General features: G+C 39.9%; 1 protein-coding gene across 6 annotated transcripts in view; it reads right to left on the bottom strand.

Moving 5' to 3' along the window:
• The window catches only part of MARK3 (microtubule affinity regulating kinase 3), a 117,953-nt gene that overhangs the window by 84,288 nt on the left and 6,523 nt on the right, over nucleotides 1–27,142 (bottom strand). For all 6 annotated transcript variants that reach the window (XM_045074209.1, XM_045074217.1, XM_045074215.1 and 3 more), the window contains exon 2: nucleotides 4,933–5,124. In XM_045074209.1, coding sequence (XP_044930144.1) covers nucleotides 4,933–5,124 — 192 coding nt within the window. The remainder of the gene's footprint in view (nucleotides 1–4,932; nucleotides 5,125–27,142) is intronic.

The following is a 27,142-nucleotide window of genomic DNA, read 5'->3' as shown; positions in this document are numbered from 1 at the left end:
ACCTTCTTATGATTTGTCTTCTCCCCCAAGTTATTTCCTATTCAAATCTATAGTCCTTCATTGTAATCACTCCCTGAGGTATTCCAAATCAATGTCCTTGCTCTGTTCCCATCCTCTACACTCAGTGTGACAAAAAACCCAACTATCTATAAATGCGACACCTGTGTCTGGGTAATTCCCAGCCCTGCTGCATATTCCCACTTTGTATCCGGGATCATCCCCAGCGAAGCCTTAAGGCCACCTGGCAATTCTACTGCATTCTTCCAGTCTGCTAACTCTTCTGCTGGCCCAGTTATTACTGTAACTTCTCACATCTCTATTTTCTAGCTCCTCAATAATCACAGTGTCAGCTGAATGATCTTTCCATTTTACTTTAAAAAAAAAAATAGCTGCCACAGGAAGAAAACCTCCCCAAGCTCCCACATCACCACACAGAGCCCTGAGCTACACCTATGCCAGGGTCCTTTACATTTCTCTGGTTTCTATGTAAGAACTGTCCACATGATCAAGGCCAGCACGTCCACCATGCCCTCTCACCCTCTTAAGTGTCTCTCCCACAGCACCACTTTCCCCCTTTCTGTCAGATTATTCCCATTAACAGATAAACATGTTGGTATTTTGCCCATCCTTTCAAAAACAGCTTGGTATGACATTTCTCTGTGTTTACTCTTCAGTATCCTGATTATGGTGGTCGTAACATGAATCTATACATGTGTTACAATTCAGAGAACTGTATGTCAAAGGAAAAAATGATGTGTAACTTTAAAAATAACAAAAACTTGATTAATTTTGATGTCTAAAATGAGGGTGAGTATAAAGGGTGCTCTGATATAAGATGTTTTACACATGTTACAGCCTTCCCATATTGTTCATAACAACAAAGGCAAAAATGCCATTCACAGCAGCAACAAAAATTTTAAAATACCTTGGAATGAACTTAAGAATTATGTAAACCATTTACCTAATCTGTAGAATTTATTTGTAACCCCCTTAAAGAAAAAATGATCCAGAGCCTAGAGGAAGAAAATTACAAACCCCCCAAACAAAATTGAGACATATTTCACATCCTATAAAGAAGGACTTGATATCATTAAAATAACAAATTTCCCCCAGATCAGTTTATAAATTCAGTTAATTCCGATCGAAATTAATCTTACCGAATTCCAGTAAGACTATTTTTGGGACATAGTATCTTGACTCTAAGATACACACTAAATGGCAAGAACGGGTATGAAGTTTTTAAAAAATAAGAATAATCTGCAGAGCATTTAACCTACTCTAAAACATACAAATGTAAAATTCAAAGCTGCAGTAATAAAATTACCACCGTATGGGTACAAGACTAAACAAACAGATCAGAGAAACAAAAAGACATATATGGGAATTTGGTATGTGAAAAAGCAGGTATCTTCACTTGGGGAAAAAGACGGATGATCCCAGGACAAGTGGTAATCCACATGGGAAAAAAAAAAGTTTGATCCCTACACTTCATACTAATCCCCCCAAATATATACCAAATGAATGAAACATTCAAACGTGAGCCATAGGAGTGTTTGAAGAAGATAACCATGTTTTAGATCTTGGGACAAAGTAAACCTTTCTCACCAAGTCATGAAACCCAGACAGATCAGACTGATACATGAAACACATAATGGGTTTAAATCACTAAGATTTATTTACTTTTTAAAGACTTTTATTTACTTATTTGAGAGAGAGGGAGAAGAGGGAGGGAGAATCTGAAGGAGACTTCCAGCTGAGCACAGAGCCCAAGAGGAAGCTCAATCCCACAACCATGAGATCATGACCTGAGCTGAAATCAAGAGTCAAACACTTAACTGACTGAGCCAACCAGGCATCCGAATCATTAAGATTTGAAAGAGGAAAGAAAAATGGATACAGGATACAAACGGGAAACTTATTTTAAGAAGCAAATATGAATGATGAAAATATCATCAATCTAGTTATCAAAAGGAAGCAAGTTTTAAAAAGATACCATTTTTTGTCCATTAGATAAGAATTATCTACATCGTATTAGTAAGGGTATAGAAGAATGGATACTTTCATTCAGTATGGCAGGATAATGAAGTACTCTGATATTTTCTCAAAAGCAATTTAGCAGTACCATTACAACGTCAAATAATCATCCTTTTTGACCTAAGACACCCACTTCTTGGAGTTTATCCTACAGAAACACTCTTAATAAGAGTAGACAGTTATGTTAAGGAGTGTTCACTGCAGATGTTTACAGCAGGAAAAAATCAGAAACCACTCAATGCCCACTGACAGGGGATAAACCATGGCACCAGCACACACTGGAAAAAAGAATGTGTCATATCTATGAGCACTAAGATTCAGATATGGTCAAGTATGTTGCTAAGAAAATGACTATTCTATCCATGAGTCCCTTTGTTAAAATAAACAAAAAGTTGATGTCTGTATAAAAAACTGTGGGAATATACACCAAACTGCTGAAAATGCTGATTTCTTTTTGAGGAGAGAAATCTCAAGGAACTTGTACTTCCTACATAATAAATTTCTATAATATAGAAATACAATGTTTACATTTTCCATGATTCTGCTTAATATCTACAATAGGGCAAAAACAAAAAAGTAGAGTAAAATGGCTTAATTAAAAATTTAGGGTAAAAAAGAACAGAAAAATTTTAAATTAAGCCACTCTGCTAGTCAGATTCCAGATTTCTGGAGAGAGAACCTACTAGATACAAACACAGTGGGCCAAACTGCAGCTAAGGAGAAGGGTAGAGGGTCTGTCTGTCCCATTCCTCTTCCAACCTACCAGCTGCCCATGTAAGGAAACTGGCCAAGTAACCAACCACCTAGAATTGGTGGGGCCTAAACTCAAGAGGTTTTTTCCTTATTTAGGAAAGTTCTGATCAAGGACAGCAAGGAAAGCCCCACCTGCTCATGCTTCTCCTGACTCTAAAGCAACCCAGGTACCTCAACAAGTACTAACCAGGGGTCTGTCATTTAAGTGATCTGAAGGGCGCCTGGGTGGCTCAGTGAGTTAAGCCACTGCCTTCGGTTCAGGTCATGATCTCAGGGTACTGGGATCGAGTCCCACATCGGGCTCTCTGCTCAGCAGGGAGGCTACTTCCTCCTCTCTCTCTCTCTGCCTGCCTCTCTGCCTACTTGTGATCTCTCTCTGTCCAAATAAATAAATAAAATCTTTAAAAAAAAAAAAGCTTTTTTCTGGAGTACCTGGGTGACTCCATTAAGTGTCTACCTTTGGCTCAGGTCATGATCCCGGGCTCCTGGGATGGAGTTCCTGGGTTCCTTGCTCAGCAGAAGTCAGTTTCTCCCTCTGCCTGCTCTACCTGCCACTTCCCGCTGCCTGAGCTCGCTCTCTCTCTCTCTTTCTCTCTCTCTGATAAATAAATAAATAAATAAAATATTTTTTTTAAAATTAGGTTCCTTGGGGTGCCTGGGTGGCTCAGTGAGTTAAGCCTCTGCCTTTAGCCCAGGTCATGATCTCAGGGTCCTGGGATCGAGCCCCGCATCGGGCTCTCTGCTCAGTGGGGAGCCTGCTTCCCTCTCTCTCTCTCTGCCTGCCTCTCTGCCTACTTGTGATCTCTCTCTCTGTCAAATAAATAAATAAAATCTTTAAATTAAAAAAAAAATTTAGGTTCCTTCAAAAGTACCATTATGGGCACCTGGGTGGCTCAGTGGGTTGGGCCTCTGCCTTTGGCTCAGGTCATGATCTCGGGGTCCTGGGATCGAGTCCCACATCGGGCTCTCTGCTCAGCAGGGAACCTGCTTCCCCCCAACCCCCTCTGCCTGCCTCTCTGCCTACTTGTGATCTCTATCAAATAAATAAATAAAATCTTAAAAAAAAAAAGTACCATTACAATCATTCAACATGCATTTATTAAGCACCTACTATGTGCCAAACACTGTGTTAAGTATGGGTATCTGCCCTAAAGCCTGGAGAGAAAGATTGGGAAAAAAGCAGTTCCAATGTAATATAAAGCATGCTATATTAGGGGAAGTATCAGGATTTTTAACCTGAGTCCCATGCCTGGGAAAAGAGAGTCTGTCAACAACTCTTCCCCAGAAGTGATCCCACACAAAAGGGTGAAGTGTATTTCAAGCAGAGGGAAGAGCAGGCATAAAGATCTAAATGAAAGAAGTCGGGACGCCTGGGTGGCTCAGTTGGTTAAGCAGCTGCCTTCGGCTCAGGTCATGATCCCAGCGTCCTGGGATCGAGTCCCATATCGGGCTCCTTGCTCCGCAGGGAGCCTGCTTCTCCGTCTGACTCTGCCTTCCACTCTGTCTGCCTGTGCTCACTCTTGCTCACTCTCTCTGACAAATAAATAAAATCTTAAAAAAAAAATAAATAAAAATAAATGAAAGAAGTCAAAGAAGCAAAACAGGTTCTGTATTATACATGTAGAACAGGAGGGAGTCAATTTAGTAGTTTTAACCAATGTACTTTTGATAAACACAGAATGGAGCTGAACCGAAAGCCAACCACAAAAGTCGGGAAAGCATATGCCTTCCTACACAACAACCAATCAAACATAAGCTTTGAGAAAAGTTTATCTGGGAAAATGAGAAACTTCTTTATGATAAAATCTCTAAGAACAGACAACACTATTGATTTGCAAGTACTATGAGCTTATACATGAAGTTCAGAGGAATTTTTACTCTGGTGGCAGAGGTTTACACTGAAAAACAAGACACTACCCATTTTTTAAGGCAAAAGCTCAAATACTTGATGTAATACTTACTTCATTTAAATAAATGAGAAAGCAAAAGAACTCCCAGATAACTAGTATGTAAGTTTCTTGTTCTTAAAAACAATATTTAATTAGCTTAGAAATTAACTCAAATATATACATTATCTTCCCCTCTCTCTCTCATATGAAACTAAATAGAGTTGGTGTCATAAGAGAAATTAGGCTTAATATTTACCTCTCTGCCTGTAAGGATGTGTCTTGCCAATTTCACTTTTGCAAAATTCCCCTTGCCGATTGTTTTCAACAGTCTGTAGTTTCCGATGTGAGGTTGTTCATCAGCACAGGAAGCTATAGAGTTTCTACACCGAGCTCCAGAGCGCCCAGTGCGAGAAGAAACTTCTGGCCGCCCATCTCCATGTGACGTGTGCTACAATATAACATACACAAAAATAAGGAAATGAAAGAACACATAGTACTTGCCAAATTTTAAAAGCCCCTAGTTGAAGAAACAAAACATTACTGCTTTATTTTTAATCTGAATGCATCTAGCACTTTAAAGGAATTTGCCCAACATGATCTAAATCTATGAGGAAAACAAGCAAATGCTGAGAAGAAAAATATCAAGGGTTGAAGTGGGTGTTCAGAAGGAAATGAGATATTTTCTGTATGTGCCTGCAACATAAAATAGGAGTAACAAGACTGCATTACATCAGAAAGAATGTAACCTGTCCATCAGCTATTAAGTGCACTTGTACATATGATCCCTCACCAGAGGAGGAGATTTTTGTGATTTATTCAGGGCCATGTCACTATTTAGTGAAAGATCCAAAGAGAATCTGTATTCCCAATTTCTTTCTACACTATGCTGCTAACAGTAATTCAAAATAATGTGTTTCAAGCAGCAGCCAGATTAGACAGCACAGGCAATTAACTTCTCTGACAGAGGCTGTAGCAACTTTTTTTCTGGACAGGTCCCCTGAGGCAAGGGAAACAAATGCAAAAATAAATAACTGGCACTACATTAAAATATAAAACTTCTTCACAGCAAAGGAAACAATCAATAGAACTAAAAGGCAACCTAGAGAGGGGTGCCTGGGTGGCTCAGTGGGTTAAGCCTCTGATCAGGTCATGATCCCAGGGTCCTCGGATCGAGCCCCACATCAGGCTCTCTGCTCAGTGGGGAGCCTGCAACCTCCTCTCTCTCGGCCTGCCTCTCTGCCTACTTGTGATCTCTCTCTCTGTCAAATAAATAAATAAAATCTTAAAAAATAAAATAAAATAAGGCAACCTACAGAATGGGAAAAGATATCTGCAAATGATGTATTTGTTAAAGAGTTAGTATTCAAAATATATAAAGAACTTATCAAATTCAACACCCCAAACCCAAATAATCCAGTTTTTTAAAAATGCGAAGATATGAACAGATATTTCTCAAAATATATACAGATGGCCAATAGACATATAAAAAGCAGCTCATTATGACTCATCATCAGTGAAATTCAAATTAAAACTACAATGTGATATCACCTCACACCTGTCAGAAGGCTAAAATCAACAACACAAGAAACAACAGGTGTTGGTAAGGACATGGAGAAAGGCGAACCCTCGTGCACTGCTGGTGGGAATGCACAGTGGTGCAGCCACTCTGGAAAACAGTGCAGACGTTCCTCAAAAAGTTAAAAATAGAGCTACCCTATGACCCAGCAATCACACTACTGGGTATTTACACTCAAAAAACAAAAACACTACCTCAAAGGGGTACATGCATCCCTATTATATAGCAGCATTATTTACAACAGCCAAGATGTGGAAACAGCCCGATGTCCACAGACTGATGAATGGATAAAGAAGATACAGGGGTACCTGGGCAGCTCAGTCCATTGAGCTCAGGTCATGATCTCAGAGTCCTGGGATTGAGCCCCAGGTCAGGCTCCCTGCTCACGGGGATTCACTTCTCCCTCTTCCTCTGCCCCACCCCCCAATGCTCTCAAATAAAACTAAAAAACAAAAAAAAAAAAAAAAAGGAGATACACGCACACACATACACACACAATGAAATACTATTCACCCATAAAAAAGAATGAATTTCCTATTTGCAACAACATGGATGGATCCAGAGGGCATAAATGCAAAGCAAAGTCAGTCAGTCAGAGAAAGACAGACACCATATGATTTCACTCATATGTGGAATTTAAGGAACAAAACAGATGTGTAAAGGGTGGGGGGAAGAGAGAGAGAGTGAGTCAAACCAAAGAACAGACTCTTAACTATAGAGAACTGATGGTTATTGGGGGGGAGGTGGGTGAGGGAATGGGGGAAAGAGGTGATGGGGATTAGGGAGCACGCTTGGTTCAACGAGCACCAGATCATGTATGGAGTTGTTGAGTCACTGTATCATACACCTTTAACTAATATAACACCATACATTAACTGGAATTAAAATAAAAACTTTAGGGGTGCCTGGGTGGCTCAGTGGGTTAGAGCCTCTGTCTTCAGCTTGGGTCACAATCCCAGGGTCCTGGGATTGAGCCCTGCGTCGGGTTCTGTGCTTGGCGGGGAGCCTGTCTCCCTGCCCCTGCGCCCTGCCCCGTCTGCCTCTCTGCCTACTGGTGATCTCTGTCAAATAAATAAATAAAATTTTGGGGGCGCCTGGGTGGCTCAGAGGGTTAAAGCCTCTGCCTTTGGCTCAGGTCATGATCCCAGGTGCCCTGGGATCAAGCACTACATCGGGCTCTCTCCTTGGTGGGAAGCCTGCTTCCTCCTCTCTCTCTCCACCTGCCTCTCTGCCTAGTTGTGATCTCTCTCTGTTGAATAAATAAATAAAATCTTAAAATAAACAAATAAATAAAATTTTTAAAAACAAAAATAAAAACTTAAAAAAAAAAACCAGCAAGACTACGTGGTCCTTGATCAATGTTAAATGAATACTCAACATGCTCCATAAAAGTAGAACAAAGCATACATACCTCTAACCATATTAAATAGAAAAGTACTAGAATTACAAACACCCACTGTGTACAATCCTGCATGCATAAACATCCAGCTGCTTCGTGCTTCCTTTTGCCCCACATGAAGGATGCTGTGGCCCACTGCCTGCCTCTAGGGCACTGCTTTCTCTCCCAGCACTCATACGTACACAGGAAATCTTCATTCTTTTCTCTTTTCTTTTTATGCAGGAAAATGTCCCTTCTTTCTCCTGGTTCTCGCACTACTAGATCAAAACAAGCCTGAATCTAGCTGACAAACCTAAGAAACTACGTTGTAACACACATATCAAGGAAAAAGGAAAAACAAGTGTTCTAAAGTAAAAGCTTAAGCATTTGTGCAACTAGCTTCTGAAGTCTTCAAAGATGTTTTTCAGAATTTCCCTGTTAAACTCCATCTACTTCCTCATATCCTCTAATTAAGTATTTCTCCCTCATGTACCAGGTTTTAGGACAGTTCGCTTCTGTTTTATTTCATTATCATATAAAACTGCATGCACACAATTTTTTTGTTTTTATTGTAAATGTATTATTTAAAGTAAAATAGGCTTTTATAAACCAGCTATAAATGTAAGTCATTTGTAATACTGTTCCTATAACAAAAAGGATTCTAATTTCCAAATAAGAACTTTGGAGAAATAGCCTATTTATAAATGAGGACCTGTTTATCAAAGAAATAAAACTAAAATAGCAACTAAGTTATAAGAGGAGAGCTTCACACAAAACAGGTACACTCGTAAACAAAACGTGCTGCTGGGGCGCCTGGGTGGCTCAGTGGGTTAAAGCCTCTGCCTTCGGCTCAGGTCATGATCCTGGGGTCCTGGGATGGAGCCCCGCATCCGGCTCTTTGCTCAGCAGGGAGCCTGCTTCCCCTTCTCTCTCTGCCTATTTGTGATCTCTGTCAAATAAATAAATAAAATCTTTTTTTTTAAAAAGTGCTGCTGTAATGCAATTTTGTATATCAAATGGAATATGGTTTATCTATCTATTTATTTATTTATTTAAAATATTTTATTTATTTATTTGACAGAGAGACACAGCGAGAGAGGGAACACAAGCAGGGGGAGAGGGAGAAGCACGAGAGGGAGAATCAGGCTCCCCACTAAGCAGGGAGCCCAACTCAAGGTTCAGTCCCAGGAACCACAACCTGAACCGAAGGCAGCTGCTGAACTGACTGAGTCACCCAGGCACCCCAGATTTTATGCATGTATGTGCCAGGCTTTGTTTTGGGTACTAGAAACACAGCAGTGCATAAAACAAAAAACCTGTTCCCATAAGCTACGTGTCAAGTGGTTTTACTATTTACACAATGAAAATACAGTCATTAAAATTATACTACTATCTGGGTGCCTGGATGGCTCAGTTGGTTGAGCATCTGCCTTTGGCTCATGTCATGATCCCACAGGATCAAGTCCCACATCAGTTTCCCTGCTCCAAGGGGAACCTCTTCTCCCTCTACCTCTGCCTCTCTGTCCCTCATGAATAAATAAATTTAAAAAAAAATTATACTACTGGGGCGCCTGGGTGGCTCAGTGGTTAAGCCGCTGCCTTAGGCTCGGGTCATGGTCTCGGGGTCCTGGGATCGAGCCCTGCATCGGGCTCTCTGCTCAGCAGGGAGCCTGCTTCCTCCTCTCTCTCTGCCTGCCTCTCTGCCTGCTTGTGATCTCTGTCTGTCAAAGAAATAAATAAAATCTTAAAAAAAAATTCTATTAAAAAATTATACTACTATCCAAAATTTGGGTTAAAAAGCTTTTGTAATGAAAAAATTATTTTTTTAAAGATTTTATTTATTTATCTGACAGACAGAACTCACAAGTAGGCAGAGAGGCAGGCAGAGAGAGAGAGAGAGGAGGAAGCAGGTTCCCTGCTGAGCAGAGAGCCCAACGCGGGACTCGATCCCAGGACCCCAGGATCATGACCTGAGCCGAAGGCAGAGGCTTTAACCCACTGAGCCACCCAGGCGCCCCTAAAAATTATTTTCTAATTTAAATGTTTTATAAATCCAGCTTTTCATGCATTACTTTCTAGAATGAGGCACAGTTAAATGGACAAAATATTAACACGTGCAAATCAACTGTCTTCTATTGCACGTAAAATACAAGTATTAAAAGAATCTTAAAATGCACAGGTGTCCAAAGTTTATACCTTTGCTTACTCTTACTTCCCAACCTACTTATGATAAAAAGAGTACCTCTTTAGCATCCACTAGATGTAACCTTCAGGAGGACAAGGATTTTTGTCTGTTTTGTTCATTATCAAATACTTCCAGAACTTGGGAGCAGTATCTGGCACAGAGCAGCTGTGCAATACATTGTTTCTGAATGAATGGGAAAAGAATCCCATGTTCTCTGTGATCTAATCCATTCCTCCTTTCAGGATACAGCATCCACTACTCTGTAGCATGGTCCTGGTCCCTCAGTTTGAATGCCCTTTCTTCTCTTCAAACCTAAGAAAACCCTACTCATTCCTTTATCTTTGGATCGTATCATTTGTTACTGTCTTTGTGAAGCTTTCCCAGACTTTTCCTGCAACCCATCAGATTTTTTTTCTTTTCCTTTGGGCTCCAGAGATACTTTGTATCTATCTATATTATGCTACTTTTTGTAGACAACTATTATCCACCATATTGACTCTTAAGCTTCCGGGTTTGTGGAGGAGTCCACTGACTTCACAAAGGGACTCACACCAGCTTCCCTCATTTGAGTTGGCAAAGCCATGTGCCTAAGTGTAGCCAATGGGATGTAAGTGAAAGTGACATGGCATTCCCAAGCAGAAGCACTTAACTGCTGGTGCTTGACTCCAACCATTTTCTGCTCTCCTGAATCCTGAGCATTGCCCAAAGGCAGAAGGAAGGGCACAGGACCAAACTGGCCTGGGCAGGGAGCTCAATCTTCATGGAGCCAATGAGCCCTCTGGCAAACTGTGTAAACAAAGGTTTTTACTGTGTTAATCCACTAGAATTTGGATTGTGTATGTTATCACAGTATAACTTAACCTAAACTAATATACTCATTTATACTAAACTAATATACTCATGCAAATAAACAATCATAACACAAACCAAAAAAGAAACTTTTATTTCCCCCATTAGCCTATAAACTCAGACAACGGATTGAAATACATGATGCCTGTTAAATTACAAGAGAGTTAAACTTAGTATATTTAGTTTGATGTTTCCTTAACATAAAGCCCTTAAATTAAAAAATCTAATGGTGCCTGGCTGGTTCAGTTGGTAAAGCATGGAACTTTTTTTTTCTTTTAAGATTTTATTTATTCATTCGACAGAGATCACAAGTAGGCAGAGAAGCAGGCAGAGAAAGGAGGAAACAGGCTTCCTGCTGAGCAGAGAGCCCGATGTGAGGCTCGATCCCAGGATCAGGACCCTAGGATCATGACCCGAGCCGAAGGCAGAGGCTTTAACCTACTGAGCCACCCAGGTGCCCAGAACGGGACTCTTGATCTCGGGGTTGTGAGTTAGAGCGCCATGTTGGGTATACAGAATACAAATCTTCTTCTTCTTTTTTTTTTTTTTTTAAAGATTTTATTTATTCATTTGAGAGAGAGAGCACAAAAAGGGCAACAGCGGAGGTAGAGAGAGAAGGAGGCTCTCTGCTGAGCAGGGAGCCCAAGGCAGGGCTTAATCTCAGGACCCTGAAATCATGACCTGAGCCGAAGGCAGACACTTCACTGACTGAACCATCCAGGCGCCCCAAAATCTTTTTTTAAAAAAGATTTTTTATTATTTGAGGGATACCTGGGTGGCTCAGCCAGTAAAGCTACTGCCTTCGGCTCAGGTCATGATCCCAGGGTCCTGGGATCAAGTCCCTCATCGGGTTCCTTGCTTGGCGGGGAGCCTGCTTCTCTCTCCACCTTTGACTGCCACTCTGCCTGCGTGCTCTCTATCTCTCTGACAAATAATTAAATAAATAAAATCTTGAAGGAAAAAAAAAGATTTTTATTATTTGAGACAGACAGCAAGAGAGAGTGAGAGAGTAGAAGCACAGGGAAAGGTAGAGGGGCAGCAGGGAGCCTGAAGTAGGGCTCCATCCTGGACTCCGGCATCATGACCTGAGCTGAAGGCAGACACTTAACCAACTGAGTACCCAGGTACCCCTTAAAAATAAAATCTTAACAAAAAAAATTCTCTCTTTCTCTCAAAACAGAAGCAATGTATTCATCAGGGATATTGGCCTATGGTCTTCTAGTAGGGTCCTTTTCCAGTTAAAACTGATTTCTTAAGCAGGCTTCTCAAATTTCAAGTTGGTGCTTTCAGGTAGGTAGAAAGGCAAACCTGGAATCATATTTATTGCGTTAAAAAAATTAAAGATAATTTCTGGGGGTATATGTGTGTCTAAGGTATATTCTCATTTGTGTCTTCCAGCTACATAATTATTTAAATTTGATGGCTCTTATCCATGGACACATTTTTAAGTCAGAGGTATAACATAAAATGGAATGCATTCCCCATTCATTTCTTATTGCTTCTTACATTAGTTTGATATGGCCCTGTAACAGTTAGCAGTGCTTCTACTTGGCCTTCATTTTATTCTTCCCATGCTACTATCAGTGACCCTAAAGGAAAAAAGTTTCTAATCTTTTTTTTTAGACTTTTTTTTTTTAATTTTTATTTATTTGACAGAGAGAGATGACAAGCAGGCAGAGAGACAGGCAGAGAGAGAGGAGGAAGCAGGCTCCCTGCTGAGCAGAGAGCCCGATGCGGGGCTCGATCCCAGGACCCTGGGATCATGACCTGAGCCGAAGGCAGCGGCTTAACCCACTGAACCACCCAGGCGCCCCAAAAGTTTCTAATCTTATATCACTCAGTATGGATACTAATCATTTTAACAAATAATTCTAAATTCTTGTACTAGCAGCCAATTAGTTCATGCACAGGCTTTTTTTTTTTTTTTCCTTCTCCCTAAGGAGCCAGCCAGTAAACAACGTGAGGACCAAAAAAAAAAAAAAGGTTATAGAATTCTTCATTATTCATATTACAACATTGTGTGGCAGCACTAAGCATGTAATTGGTACTCAAAGCTGTTAAATTTAGTTCTTAAAGATTGAGGGAGTCCTGAAACTTCTCTCCCATGGATTTGAGCTTACATCACTTCAGCCACCATGAAAATGAGATTACGGCCACTGCTACTGAAAATAATCAAAAGCAAGCCAAGGACAGGAAATTATTAACAAATTCATAAAGTGTCCATTTTCAAACTAAAAACCCTAATGCAAAACATTTAATTTTCCAGGTGATATATGGAAGCAAAGAATGGAGCAAACAATATAGCTACCTACTCAGTATTAAATTCTCCCTTCTTCATTACCAAGAGAACCTGGATGTGTTTGGCAAGGCTACAAGGCCAATTAAATATTTATCTCCTCAAACTTCTCTGCAGTTAGATGTACTGTATGGCTTGGTTCTGGCCAGTTCTCATTAATGAAGGCCGGGGGGTGGGGGTTCTGGGAAAATCTTTTGTTTCTCATAAAGGGGAACAGATACACTAGTACGGTCCCTTCCTCCTTTATCGAGCCTTCAAAAAACAACCATAACTGAAGATGGAGAAGTTATCCTGCAGCCATAAGGTCTCAAACATGAAAGAAAAAAGTTTTTTTTTTTTTTTTTTAAACCACCAATTCCAGGGTGCCTGGGTGGCTCAGTGGGTTAAGCCGCTGCCTTCGGCCCAAGTCATGATCTCAGAGTCCTGGGATGGAGTCCCGCATCGGACTCTCTGCTCAGCAGGGAGCCTGCTTCCTCCTCTCTCTCTCTCGCCTGCCTCTCTGCCTACTTGTGATCTCTCTCTGTCAAATAAATAAATAAAATCTTTAAAAAAATAAAAAATTAAAAAAAATTAAAAACCACCAATTCCAGGAGCACCTGGGTGGCTCAGTTGTTAAGCGTCTGCCTTCTCATGATCCCAGGGTCCTGGGATCAAGCCCCACATGGGGCTCCCTGCTCCGAGGGAGGCCTGCTTCTCCCTCTCCCACTCTCCCTGCTTGTGTTCCCTCTCTCACTGTCTCTCTCTCTGTCAAATAAAATCTTAAAAAAGAAAAGAAAAGAAAAAAATAAAAACCACCAACTCCAATATTACTGTACTACTGAACCAAAGCTAGAAGCTCCCTAGATGTCTTTTTTGAGAAAAGCAAACCCCTATTTGGTTAAGCCATTATGTTTGGGTTTTTTACTTTCAGCCGAAGTATTACTATCTATCAATGCTAATGTAAGAAGCAATAAGAAAAATGAATGGGGAACGCATTCCATTTTATGTTCTACATATTAGTTTTTCTCTAAAAAAAAGTCCGTATGTAAGAGTCATCAAATATAAATCACACAACCAAAAGATACAAATGAGAATATACCTAAGGTACACACCAAATTTTATTTTTAATTTACCATAATAAATACGGTTCCAGGCTTTTCCTTGTGTCTATCTGGGAAACCATCAACCTGAAACTTGAGAAGCCGACTTAAATCAGGTTTAAGTAGAAAAGGACACTACTAAAAAAAAAAAAACAAGAGGCCAAATCCCTGATGAATATGATGCAAAAATTCTCCATTCTTAATACTAGCACACTGAATTCAGCAGCAAAGTGAAAGGACCGTTTACCATGATAAAGAGGGATTTATCCCTGGGATGTAAGGATAATTTGGTATATCAATCAATGTGATATACCACATTAACAGTAAAGAAAATAATTGCATGATCATCTTGTCAGACACAGAAAAGGCATCCAACAAAATCCCAGACTTAAAAGTCAACATCCATTTATGGTGATAATGCTTGGCAAATTAGGCAATGAAAAAACATTATCTTGACATAAGAAGTCTATATACGTGAGAACTACAGCTAATATAATAAATGGTGAAAGGATAAGCTTTTCCTTTAAGATCAGAACAAGACAAGGGTACCCATTATCAAAACTCCTATTAAACATAGTACCAGGGACGCCTGGGTGGCTCAGTTGGTTGAGCCACTGCCTTCGGCTCGGGTCATGATTCCAAGGTCCTGGGATCGAGTCCCACATCGGGCTCCTTGCTTGGCGGGGAGCCTGCTTCTCTCGCTGCCTCTGCCTGCCTCTCTGCCTGCTTGTGTGTACTCTCTCTCTCTATCTCTGGCAAATAAATAAAATCTTTAAAAAAACAAAAAAAAAACAAAAAAAACATAGTACCAGAAGTCCTAATGGGAACAATTAGGCCAAGAAAAAAAAAAAAAGGTATCAGAATTGGAAAAGAATGGGGTGTCGGGGTGGCTCAGTGGGTTAAAGCCTCTGCCTTCGGCTCAGGTCATGATCGGCAGGGAGCCTGCTTCCTCCTCTCTCTCTCTGCCTGCCTCTCTGCCTACTTGTGATCTCTGTCTGTCAAATAAATAAATAAAATCTTTAAAAAAAAAAAGAATTGGAAAAGAAGTAAAATAGTCTCTATCTGCAAAAGATGATTTTATGGGGGTGCCTGGAGGGCTAAACTGGTAGAGCACATGACTCTTAATCTCAGGAGTAAATTGTAAATTCAAGCCCCACACTGGGTGGAGAGATTACTTTAAAAACAAAATCTTGAAAAAAAAAAGACATGATCTTTTATCTTTTTACCATAGTAAATATGGTTCCAGTCTTGGCCTTGTATCTATCTGGCAAAGCACCAGATACAGAAAACCCTAAAGACTCAACCAAAAAACTGTTGGGATATAATCAATATTCATATAATCAATGAATTCGGTGAAGCTGCAAGATATAGAATTGAATAAAAAAAGCAGTAGTGTTTCTATAAACTAACACTAAGATTTTTATTTATTTATTTGTCAGAGAGAGAGAGAGCATAAGCAGGGGGAGCAGCGGGCAGAGAGAGACGCAGGATTCCCACTGAGCAAGGAGCCTGACGAGGACTCAATCCCAGGACCCTAGGATCATGACCAGAGCCAAAGTCAAATGCTTAATCAACTGAGACAGACACCCAGGCATCCCTAATAATGAGACCTTTAAAAGGTTAATTAATTAATTATAAATCACAAACAAGGGAGGAGCAGAGGGAGAGAGAGAATCTCAAGCTGACTCTGTGCTGAGCCTGAAGCCCAATGTAGGGCTTGATCTAATGACCCTCAGATCAGGAACTAAGCCAGAATCAAGAGCCTGCCGCTTAACCAACTGAACCACTCAGGTAACCCCACTAACAATGAGATTTCTGAAAAGAAAGAAATCGATCCCATTTACAACAGCATCAAAAAGAATAAAATACTTCGGAATAAATTTAGGATATGAAAGATTCCATACTGAAAACTATAAAACACCAAAGAAAGAAACTGAAGACAACACAAATATCCTGTGTTCATGTGTTGGAAAAATTAATACTGGTAAATGTCAATACTACTAATAGCCATCTATAGGGGCACCTGGGTGGTTCAGTGGGTTAAGCCTCTGCCTTCAGCTCAGGTCATGATCCCAGGGTCCTGGGCTCTCTGCTCAGCAGGAAGCCTACTTCCCCCACTCTCTCTGCCTGCCTCTCTGCCTATTTGTGATCACTGTCTGTCAAATAAATAAATAAATAAATAAACCCTTGTGCACTGTGGGACTGTAAATTGGTATAGCCAATATGGAACACAGTATGGACAATTCTCAAAAAAGTAAAAGGTTCGATAATTGGATATCGATAATTTGATGCAGCAATTCTACTTCTGGGTAAATATCTAAAGGTAACAAGAACACTACCTCAAAAAGATTCCTGCATATAGCAGCATTATGTACAATAGTCAAGACAGGGAAACAAATTTAGTGTCCTTCCCTGGACAAGATAAAGAAACTGTGGTATATATATGCAGCAGAGTATTATTCAGCCATTAAAAAACAAGGAAATACTACCATTTGCAACAACATGGCTAGATCTTGAAGGCAATATGCTAAGTGAAATAAGTCAAAGAAAAATACTATACAGTTTCACATGTGAAATACAAAGCTGTAAAACAAAACAAAAAACAAAAACAAGAGCGCCTGGGTGGCTCAGTGGGTTAAGTCTCTGCCTTTGGCTCAGGGTCCTGGGATCAAGCCCTGTGCCAGGCTCTCTGCTCAGCGGGGGGCCTGCTTCCCCCGGCCTCTCTCTCTGCCTGCCTCTCTGCTACTTGTGATCTCTCTATCCAATAAATAAATAAAATCTTAAAAAAAAAAAAAAAAAAAGGAAAAGAAAACAAATAAAGGCTACTAGAAAAAGAGATCATACTTAAGATTACCAGAAGTTATAGGGAAGGGAAGGGAGAATTGGAGGAAGATGGTCAAAAGGTACAAACTTCCAGTTTTACAGTAAATTAAGGGATGTAATGTACACCTGGTTATTACTGCTAACACTGCTGTATGATACCTAGAAAAGTCATTAAAAGTGTAAATCCTAAGAATTCTTATTAAAAGGAGAATTTTTCCCCTTAATTTCTTCTTTCTTTTCATTGCATTTATTTTTAATTTTTATTTATTTATTTGACACAGAGAGAGAGAGATCACAAGTAGGCAGAGAGGCAGGCAGAGAGAGGGGGAAGCAGGCTCCCTGCAGAGCAGAGCCCGATGTGGGGCTCGACCCCAGGACCCCCAGATCATGACCTGAGCTGAAGGCAGAGGCTTAACCCACTGAGCCACCCAGGCACCCCTTTTGTATAAGACAGATGTTAGCTGAATGTATTGTGAGTCATTTCACAATGTGCATAAATTGAACCATCCTGCTGTATGCCTTAAACTTATACGGTGATCTATATCAATTACTTCTCAATAAAACTAGGGGGAAAAATCAGGTTTGAGAGTTTAAAATAACAACTTTACACTGTTTCAACTCCTCCTGAACAGAGCTTGGTCCCTTTTGTAAAACACAAGACATGTACCCAACACATCCTTTCTAATACCTAAAAAAAAACAAGCTACCTCCATAACACAGGGCAGGTTTTTCAAATGTTAAAAAAAAAAAATCTACAAAGCTAAATTGTGATGATAAAGGGCTGTCCCCCAAGTATTTTGTACTTTAGAGATACTTAGAAAATCAAATTCCACTTTGAAAGCAGTGGGGTGATTATTTCATTCACTACAGAAAAAAAATATGCTAAGATTAAACAATTTGTGATTTAAGAAACTTTCAGCAGACAAGAAACAGGATGGAACTTCCTTAATTTGACAAAAACCATGGACCAATGTGACTGGGTGGCTCAGTTGATTAAATGTCTGCCTTCACCTCAGGTCATAATCCGACAATCCTGGGACCAAAGTGCAGGAGGTATGTCTCTCCCTCTGGCCCCCTTCCCACTCATTCTCTCAACCTCCCTCTCTCCATTAAATAAAATCTTAAAAAAAAAAAAAAAATCATGGACCAAAAACCTTAAGTAAATACTACACTACGTGGAGATACTTAAGAATCCTTTGTTTAAAATTAGAAACAAGACAAAGCTGCCTATTATCACTGCTACTATTTAACATAATACTAAAGGTCATGGCCAGTACTTTAAGGAAAGAAAAAAGTTGTAAGATGTGAGAATCAGAAGGAAAGAGATAAAACTGTCAAACCAACAGAATCAGAAATACCACTAGAACTTGTGAAAGAGTCTGGTAAGATACAAGATCAACCTACAATGATATTTCTTTACACCTGTAGTAACCTGCCACAACATTTAACAAAAAATAACCATCCATTATATCAATAAGAAGTATAAAGCAGGTAGAAACTACCTTAATCAAGTATACAAGCTCTCTGGAGAAAGCTTTAAATTTTTAATAAAAGACATAAAGATACTCAAATAATGGAAATTCCATGCCCTGGCATACTAAAAATTTTATCCAAATTAATCTATAGGTTCAATGCAATTTCAATTAAAATTTCCAGTTAGTAGTTTCCAAATCAATTTTTTTTAAAGTTTTTGTGTAATTTTAATCTTACTCTGAAGTTTACATGGATGAATAATTGCCAGGTCAGTCTTGACGAAAGAGATTAAAAAAAAAAAAGCTCAGAAACAAAAAGTGATCAAGGTTAGTTAGCATAAGCATAACAAAACATATTTCTATTATGTACTCTCTAACAGCATTGCACTAAGAGAGACACGACATCTTTTCTGAACATTCTTGCCAAAAATATATAATCTTAATCTAATTGTGCGAGAACATCAGACAAACTTAAATTGAGAGACATTCCACAAAACAACTGACCAGTACTTGTCAAAACTGTCAACTGCAGGGGTGCCTGGGTGGCACAGTCAGTTAAGTGACAGACAGGTGATATCAGGTCAGGCTATGATCTCAGAGTCATGAGACTAAGCCCCACAGCAGGATCTGCACTCAGCGGGGAGTCTGCTTGGGATTCTCTCCCTCTCCCTCTGTCCCTTCCTCCACTGGTGTGCGGGTACTCTCTCTCTTTAAAAAAAAAAAACTGTCAAGGGGCGCCTGGGTGGCTCAGTGGGTTAAGCTGCTGCCTTCGGCTCGGGTCGTGATCTCAGGGTCCTGGGATTGAGTCCCGCATCGGGCTCTCTGCTCAGCGGGGAGCCTGCTTCCCTCTCTCTCTCTCTCTCTCTGCCTGCCTCTCCATCTACTTGTGATTTCTCTCTGTCAAATAAATAAATAAAATCTTAAAAAAAAAAAAAACTGTCAAGAGCATAAAAGATAGAGACAGAGGAATCATTACAAATTGGAGAAGACTAAGGAGACACAACAACTAAATGTAATGTGGGATCTCTGACTGGATTCTAGAAAAGAAAAAGAACCCTGAAGAAAAACTAGTGAAAATTCAAATAAATTCTGTAATCATCATCATTAACACTGTCAAACCAGTATCAATTTTCTGGCTTTCACAACTGAACCATGGTTACGTAGGTGTTAACATTAGGGGAATCTGGGTGAAAGGCATAAATGAACTCTGTACTACTTTGGCAATTTTTATCTAAGTTTACAACTATTTCAAAATAAAAAGTTCAATAGAGAAGATATATATACAGATAGTGAAATAAATCAAAGACAAATACTATATGGTCTCATATGATAGACTACAAAGCCACAGTCATGAAAAAGAACAGAAAACCTGTGGGGTATTGGCAAAATGGACAAACAGCCCTGTGCACCACAATACAAAACTGTAAGATATAAGTATGTAGAAATATAAGATACAATGAAAAGCGACCTATAAGCCAGTGGGAAAACCTGTTCACACATAAGCCTATGAAGAAAAATAAAACTAGATCCCTACCTGAGACCATATGCAAGGCACGCTTGGTCTAAAGGGATTAAAAATATACACATGAAAGGTAAAATGATAAAAGGTTAAGAAATGAAATAAAAGAGAATATCCTTGTGATCCGGGTATTTGAGTATAGCTTCAAATTAAAAGCACAAAAACAAAGCAAAAGCTTATGTTGGTAACACCAAAATTAAGGATTTGTTCAATAAAGGGCATTACAGAAAGATGACAGAAGGCGCCTGGGTGGCTCAGTGGGTTAAGCCTCTGCCTTTGGCTCAGGTTATGATCTCAGGGTCCTGGACTGGACACCATGTAAGGCTTCCCTGCTCAGGGGGGAGTCTGCTTCTCCCTCTAGCTCTGCCCCTGCCCCTATTCATGCTCGTTCTCTCTCTCTCTCAAATAAAATATCTTAAAAAAAAAAAAAAGGAAAAAACCCTAAAAAATAAATAAAACATATATCAGAGTAACATCTAGAAAATGAAGGAATGCCTAAGAATCAATAAGAAAAAGACAACAACCCAAGAGAAAAATGACAGAGGAGAAAGAGCAATTACAGAACACTCCAAAAGCCAAGGAATATATAGAGCTAATAAGAATCATACAGAAATACAAGTTAACAATGAGCTATCGCATTACACGTAACAGGCTTACAAAAAATTAAAACTGAATAATGCTAAATGATGCCAGGAACTAGGGATACTCTGCACTACTCACAGGAGTGTGGACTGATGTAGCCATCCAAAAGGGCAACTTCTGGCCCTATCTATATTTTCTGTCAAAGAGCAAGTCCATTTCTAGCTATAAATCCCAAGAAATTCCCACACAGCTCTGTAACAGACACACATGAAGATACTTACTATAGCATTTTTGTGGCTGCAGGAAGTGGAATGTCTAACCCCGGCGAGCAGATATGTCAAGTATGGTAGACAGATGCACACCACGGAGTGTGCTAGCCAGTGGTCAGAAAAGATCAGATGCATGGATGAGACATATGCAGTATTTACATGAAGGGCCAATGTACACTTTGTAAGGGCACATACATATATACACATTACAATGTATTAAACAAAGAACAGTCACTCTTGGAGGGATATGGGAAACATATATGGGAATTAAGAAAAGTAAATAAAACAAGAGAAGGAGCTCACACTGACCAAAGATAAGGTGACTTTCTGCAGCTGAATTTATAAGAAGTTTCTAAGAATATGAAAAACAGAAATGATGAACTATTATTGCTCATATCCATAAATTCAGTGAAATTGGTTTCACTTTGAATAAACTAGTATTACTAGTAAAACAGGTAAATTATCATAATAATGAAATGGACTGAAAAATAATTTACTCAGAAGGATTGTAAGGCAAAATAAATTGTGGCTAAAGAAAACTTTCACTCAGTAGCTTTTGACCAGTTAACTACAGGCTAAGCAACTAAGTGCCAGGCACTACAAAGTGATGAAATAAAGCATGGTGCCAAAGCTTTCAGGCACTCCTAACCCAGCTGAAGAGCTAACCTGGAGCACAGTAACTAATACAAGCGGCAATCCCTAGCTGGCAACTTATCTCTATGCTCATGGCTAGGCAGTCCTTTCTGCCTTGTTCCCCTTTCTATCTCCAACCCTTAGCTTAATTAATCCCTATCCTAAAGTACTAGACTGTGAGTCCCTCTGCAGTCTCAGAACACAGGACCTGGCAACCACCAGGGGTGAGATCTCTGGGTAAACAAATAGCCAAGCAGAATTGTCTGGTTGGGTATTAAGGTTATATAGTTGAGCAGTTAGAAATAAAGCTAGAAAGGTATATCAAGAACTTGGAATGCTAAACCAAAGACTTTAGATTATCTAGTTATTTAGAATAACACTACAGAAACTGTCTTAAGAGGGAATTAACATCCACAGAATGCCCATGAAGTGGTGTGGACTGGGCCAAGCACGTTATCGGTGTTATTTTCTTCAATCACAACAACCCCGAGTAGATGGTATTATTTCCTTGGATTAAAAAAAAAAAAAAAAAAAAAAAAAAACTACACATGTAAATGTGCAACATGGTAATTTTAGATAATAATACTGTATTGTATGTTTGCAAGTTGCTAAGAGAGTAGATCTTAAAATTCTCATCACAAGAAAAAAATTTTAACTATGCATGGTGATGAATGTTAATCATTCATTAACTATACTTACTGTGGTGATCACTTCACAATCAATACAAATATTGAATCATTACACTGTACACCTGATACTAATAAACTAGTATGTTTTATATGTCAATTACATCTCAACATAAAAAAAGTGAAATATTTTTAAGGCACGGATCGGGAATTAACTTGGTCATGATTAAGTTACATATATATTTTTTTAAAGATTTTATTTATTTACTTAGAGAGAAAGAGAGTGAGCAAGAGAGAGAGAAAGCACATGAGCCACAGGAGGGGCAGAGAAGCAAACTCCCCGTTGAGCAGGGAGCCAGATGCTGGACTCTATCCCAGGACTCTGGGATCATGACCTAAGTGGAAGGCAGACACTTAACCGCCCGAGTTACTTATATTTGAAGGCTTGTTTCTATTCCAGATATGCAATTCCAAATCCCAACTTCTTGTATGCTTTGTTTTTGTTCCTTTTTTTTGCTCCACATCTTGTCCACTCTACCTCAGGCATGCTTCATAATCACTCCCTCAACCAGTCTTACACTACCATCTTTCTCTCCATTTCCAAGCCCAGACACTATCATCAAGCCTCCCTTTAAGAAAGCTGTCTTAGGGGGCGCCTGGGTGGCTCAGTGGGTTAAGCCGCTGCCTTCGGTTCAGGTCATGATCTCAGGGTCCTGGGATTGAGCCCCGCATCAGGCTCTCTGCTCAGCAGGGAGCTTGCTTCCTGCTCTCTCTCTCCCTGCCTCTCTGCCTGCTTGTGATCTCTCTCTGTAAAATAAGTAAATAAAATCTTTTTAAAAAAAGAAAGCTATCTTAGGTTTTAAGAAGGGAGAGAGGAGATGCTCTCAGTAGAGTAACTACAGAGGGGAAAGGCTAGGGACACAGGGACAGAGATGAGAAGAACAGTTACCATCAACATTAACAATGGTTAACATTTAACTGTTACTATGTAACAGGCACTGTTTCAAATGTTTTAGCCACATTGTCTCATTTAATCACTAATTCAACCAATATTTTGTTGATCATCTCTAATAAATGGCAAGCATATTCTAGGTTATTTGTTACGTCAGTAAACAAAACAAATACTCCTGTCCCTGTGGGGCTTTCCTTATACTAGAGGAAACTGACAAAACACAAACTACATAAGAAACATGTAAATAATATGGGATGTAGGAAGTAACAACTGCAATAGAGAAAAGAAAAACTAGATCAGGGTTGGGGAGACTGGGAGAGCCACAGGTGATTAAACCACTGAGGCGGTATGTATTAAGAGGAGGTGTGAAAGTCAGTCATGAGGATATCTGGACGAAACGTGTTCAAAAAGAAGGGCAATGCCAAGGCCCTCAAAATGAAGTGTTCCTGGTGTGTTCCCAGAACAGCAATTAGACTCCTGGGTCTATGGGTGTAGTGGGTGCAGAGAGGTAGGAGATGAGAGCAAAGAGGGAAGGGAGGCCAGAGCACAGAAGGCCTTATTCTTGTAACAGCCCTGTGAGGTCAAGCTGGGGCAACAAAGAAATTAAGTAACTTGTCCAAGGTCACACAATAAAATGCTAAATCGGATTATAAACCCAAAGAGTTACTATTACAGTGATTTGGAAACATGAACCCAATGTCTTTGACACACTTCCCATTACAAGGTTAAAGTATATGTCCCCTCTGTTGAATCTGGGTGGTTGTGACAGATTTAACCAAGAAAAAATGACAAAAGTAATACTATGTGCCCTCTGAGGCTAGGTCATAAAAGACAGGCAACTTCTTTCTCTTCTGAAATGCTGAACCACCTTGGAATTCTCATCATACTGCTGCCTCCATGATGGAGTAGCCCTGGCAGACACTCTTGTCAAGTCCCGGCTGAGCCCAGCCTTCCACCAACGTGCCAGATATGTGAATGAAGAAGCAATCTAGGATGTAGATCTCCCAGCCCAGCTGTTCAAATCCCACTGGTCTTTTGAGATCCTCAGAACTCAAATCCCACATAGAAAAACAGAGATAAGCCATCCCTGTCTGAATTCCTTATACACAACCTGTGAGGGTAATAAAATGGCCATTGTTTTACACTACTAAGTTGTGGAGTTCCACAGTTGTTCCACAGCACTACTAAGAACCACTATACAATAAGCAGGAAATAAATATAAAGAACCTGCACTGGGGCGGCTTGGTGGCTCAGCATCCTTCGGCTCAGGTCATGATCTCAGGGTCCTAGGATCTAGCCTTGTTTCGAGCTCCCTGCTCAGAGGGGAATTTGCTTGTCCGTCTGCCCCTACCCCCTTGTTCATGCTCTTCCTCTCTCAAATAAACATATAAAATCTTAAAACAAAACACCTGAACTAAGTTAACATAAATGAACACAAAAAACAAAAAACCTGGAATACATTACCATGGTATGTGGAAGGTTCTTTATCATTAAATATCTGTAACGTCTAGATGTCAACCTTCTTTTGAGAGAAGAAAACAAACTCCTTTAGTCCATTCCACTAATAGAGCTAATTCATGCCTATGGGTACCAAGGAGAGCCTAGGAATAGGCAAGGGCTAGCAAGGGAGCGAAGAAAAGGAAAGACAGTACATGAACAGAATGCAATCAAAAACACCTCAAATGCCTTCAACAACAAAAGTTGATTGCCCTGGTTTAAATTATTCTTCTGGATAAGGATTGGCAATTCTCAGAAGGCTGAGTTAGGGAATGGTTCTAAGTGGACTCCTCTCCAGGATTCTCAAGCTAGAATCTGCTATTGTAGTCAATGAAGTCATAAAGGTACCTACTGCATAAAGAATTGGGTTATCTAAAATTCTAGAATAAAACTTTAGGTTCAGTTTATTCAAATTTTATATTAAATTCTACCAATATACATTTTCATGTGAAATGTCCATAATACAAACTCCCCAATAGTGAATGAACATCCACCCAAATGCAAATGCCTATTAGCAACAAATACAACCAAAACACCTCCTGCTCTGTTCAAATTTCAACTCTGAGCACCAAGATTCCATGTAACCCACTTACAAAATGCCTTACCTAGTCCACATAAGACTAACCATGGCTGAACAACTCAGGTGGCTAGAATGCAGTGCTGAAAAACTCTACGTTGAAGACAAAGTGAGACTCAAAAAAAAAAAAAAAAAATTAATCCTTGCTCACAGTGCAAGGATTATTGTACAAGCAGGTATATAGGGGTCAGCACAAACTCCTTATTACTACTTGCAGACCAACTCCAAGCACATTCTTTAAATTCTTGTGTAAAATAACACTAAAGCTGGGACAGTCACAGGGAAGAGATCTGTTCTCTCCTTTAGGTTTAATTTGATAGTTTAAAGTAGAGGGGAGATGGGGTATCTGGCTGGCTCAGCCAGTAGAGCATTCAACCCTTAATCCCAGGGCTGTATGTGAGTTCAAGCCCCATGTTGGGAGTAGAGTTAACTTTAAAAAAAAGAAAGAAAGAAAACAAAAGTACTGGAGTGTCTGACTCCTGATTTGGGCTCGGGTCCTGATCTCAGGGTCGTGGGATGGAGCTCGGAATCAAGTTCCACTCTCAGCACGGTGTCTGCTTGTCCCTCACCCTCTGCTCCTCCCCCCACCCTTGCACACACACTCTATCTCAAATAAATAAAATCTTTTAAAAAATATTTAGAAATACATAAAAATAAAATGGAAGTGGGACAATAGTTTTTCCTTTTCCTCCTTCCCCCAGCCCCCTTCACATGGCATCAGCCCCCCTCCACACTGAGACAAGGTGTGTCTGCTTTAGTCCTCCCTATGGTGATCAGAAAGGGCTGGAATCCCTGGCTTACTTCCAGGTTGAAAAGAAATTCCAGGGATAAAAATCTGGCTATATCTTACTTAGAATCCAGAACAACCTTCTTTGAAATTAAATAACAGGTACCACTAACTGATATTAAACTGTATATAAATCTCTTACAAGTAATCACAATGTAAATAATCATGTACTATATAAATAATCAAAGTGACCTATAGTCTGCTCATTGCCAATTTCCACTTTCACCTAATTTACATACAGAACAAACAAAATAACCCTCAAATTTAAGTCTCTAAGATGTTTTCTCAAAACACTTTGATGTAAAAAAATATTTATTCTCAGAAATCAACTTTTGGGACACTTGGATGGCTCAGTCGGTTAAGCGTCTGCCCTCAGCTCAGGTCATGATCCCAGGTTCCAGGATCAAGTCCCACATCAGGCTCCTTGCTCAGCAAGGAGTATGCTTTTCCCTCTGTCTGCCACTCCTTCTGCTTGTGTGCTCATGCTCCCCCCACCCACTCTGGCAAATACATAAATAAAATCTTAAAAAAAGAGAGAGATCAACTTTTTTAAAAAGGTATATCCTCTAAGGCACCCAGCACAGTATCATACACAAAGTAGGCACTCAAACTGGAACAGGTTAATAACAGTGTCATATAACCTATAGCTGACTAAACAAGAACACTAAAGAGACAAACTCTGATGGCTTGTCTGCATTAATAATAAGTAAGTACATGCTGCACATGCACAAGGAACCGTTAAATAATTGGCGAAGCCCTGGGGCCTCTGGTACTTTGGCAAATAATCCAGGCTTACAAAGTGCGATTTTTTTTTTTTAAAGATTCTATTTATTTATTTGACAGACCGAGATCACAAGTAGGCAGAGAGGCAGGCGAGGGGGGCGGTGCATGTCAGGAGGCAGGCTCCCTGCTGAGCAGAGAGCCCAATGCAGGGCTTGATCCCAGGACCCTGGGATCATGACCTGAGCTGAAGGCAGAGGCTTTCACCCACTGAACCACCCAGGTGCCCCCAAAGTGTGATATGTTTTAAAATTTAGATGAAAACTACATTTCTAATTTTACCAGTGTCCAAACAGAATTTGACCCTGGCTCTATAAAAGTCAACTGCAGAACATAAACTAAAACATAAACTTTTCTGTTGCCTTCAAAATGTATCTAAATTTCACGTTAGTTAACTGTAAGATAAGGACCCAAGAGATTCCAGTTTGAACAAAGTGTTAAAAAAGTATGTAACTGGGGCACCTGGGTGACCTTAGGTCATGATCCCAGGGTCCTGGGATCTGACCCCCTTGTCTGGCTCCCTACTCAGCAGGACCCTGCTTCTCCCTCTCCCTCTGCCTCTGTCCCTGCTTGCGCGTTTTCTCTC

This window comes from Mustela putorius, unplaced genomic scaffold, assembly GCF_011764305.1.
Source record: "Mustela putorius furo isolate JIRA1106 unplaced genomic scaffold, ASM1176430v1.1 tig00000129_pilon_pilon_pilon, whole genome shotgun sequence".
Lineage (NCBI taxonomy): Eukaryota > Metazoa > Chordata > Mammalia > Carnivora > Mustelidae > Mustela > Mustela putorius.
The sequence above is the reverse complement of the archived record's forward strand: the minus strand, read 5'-3'. Positions and strand labels throughout refer to the sequence as shown.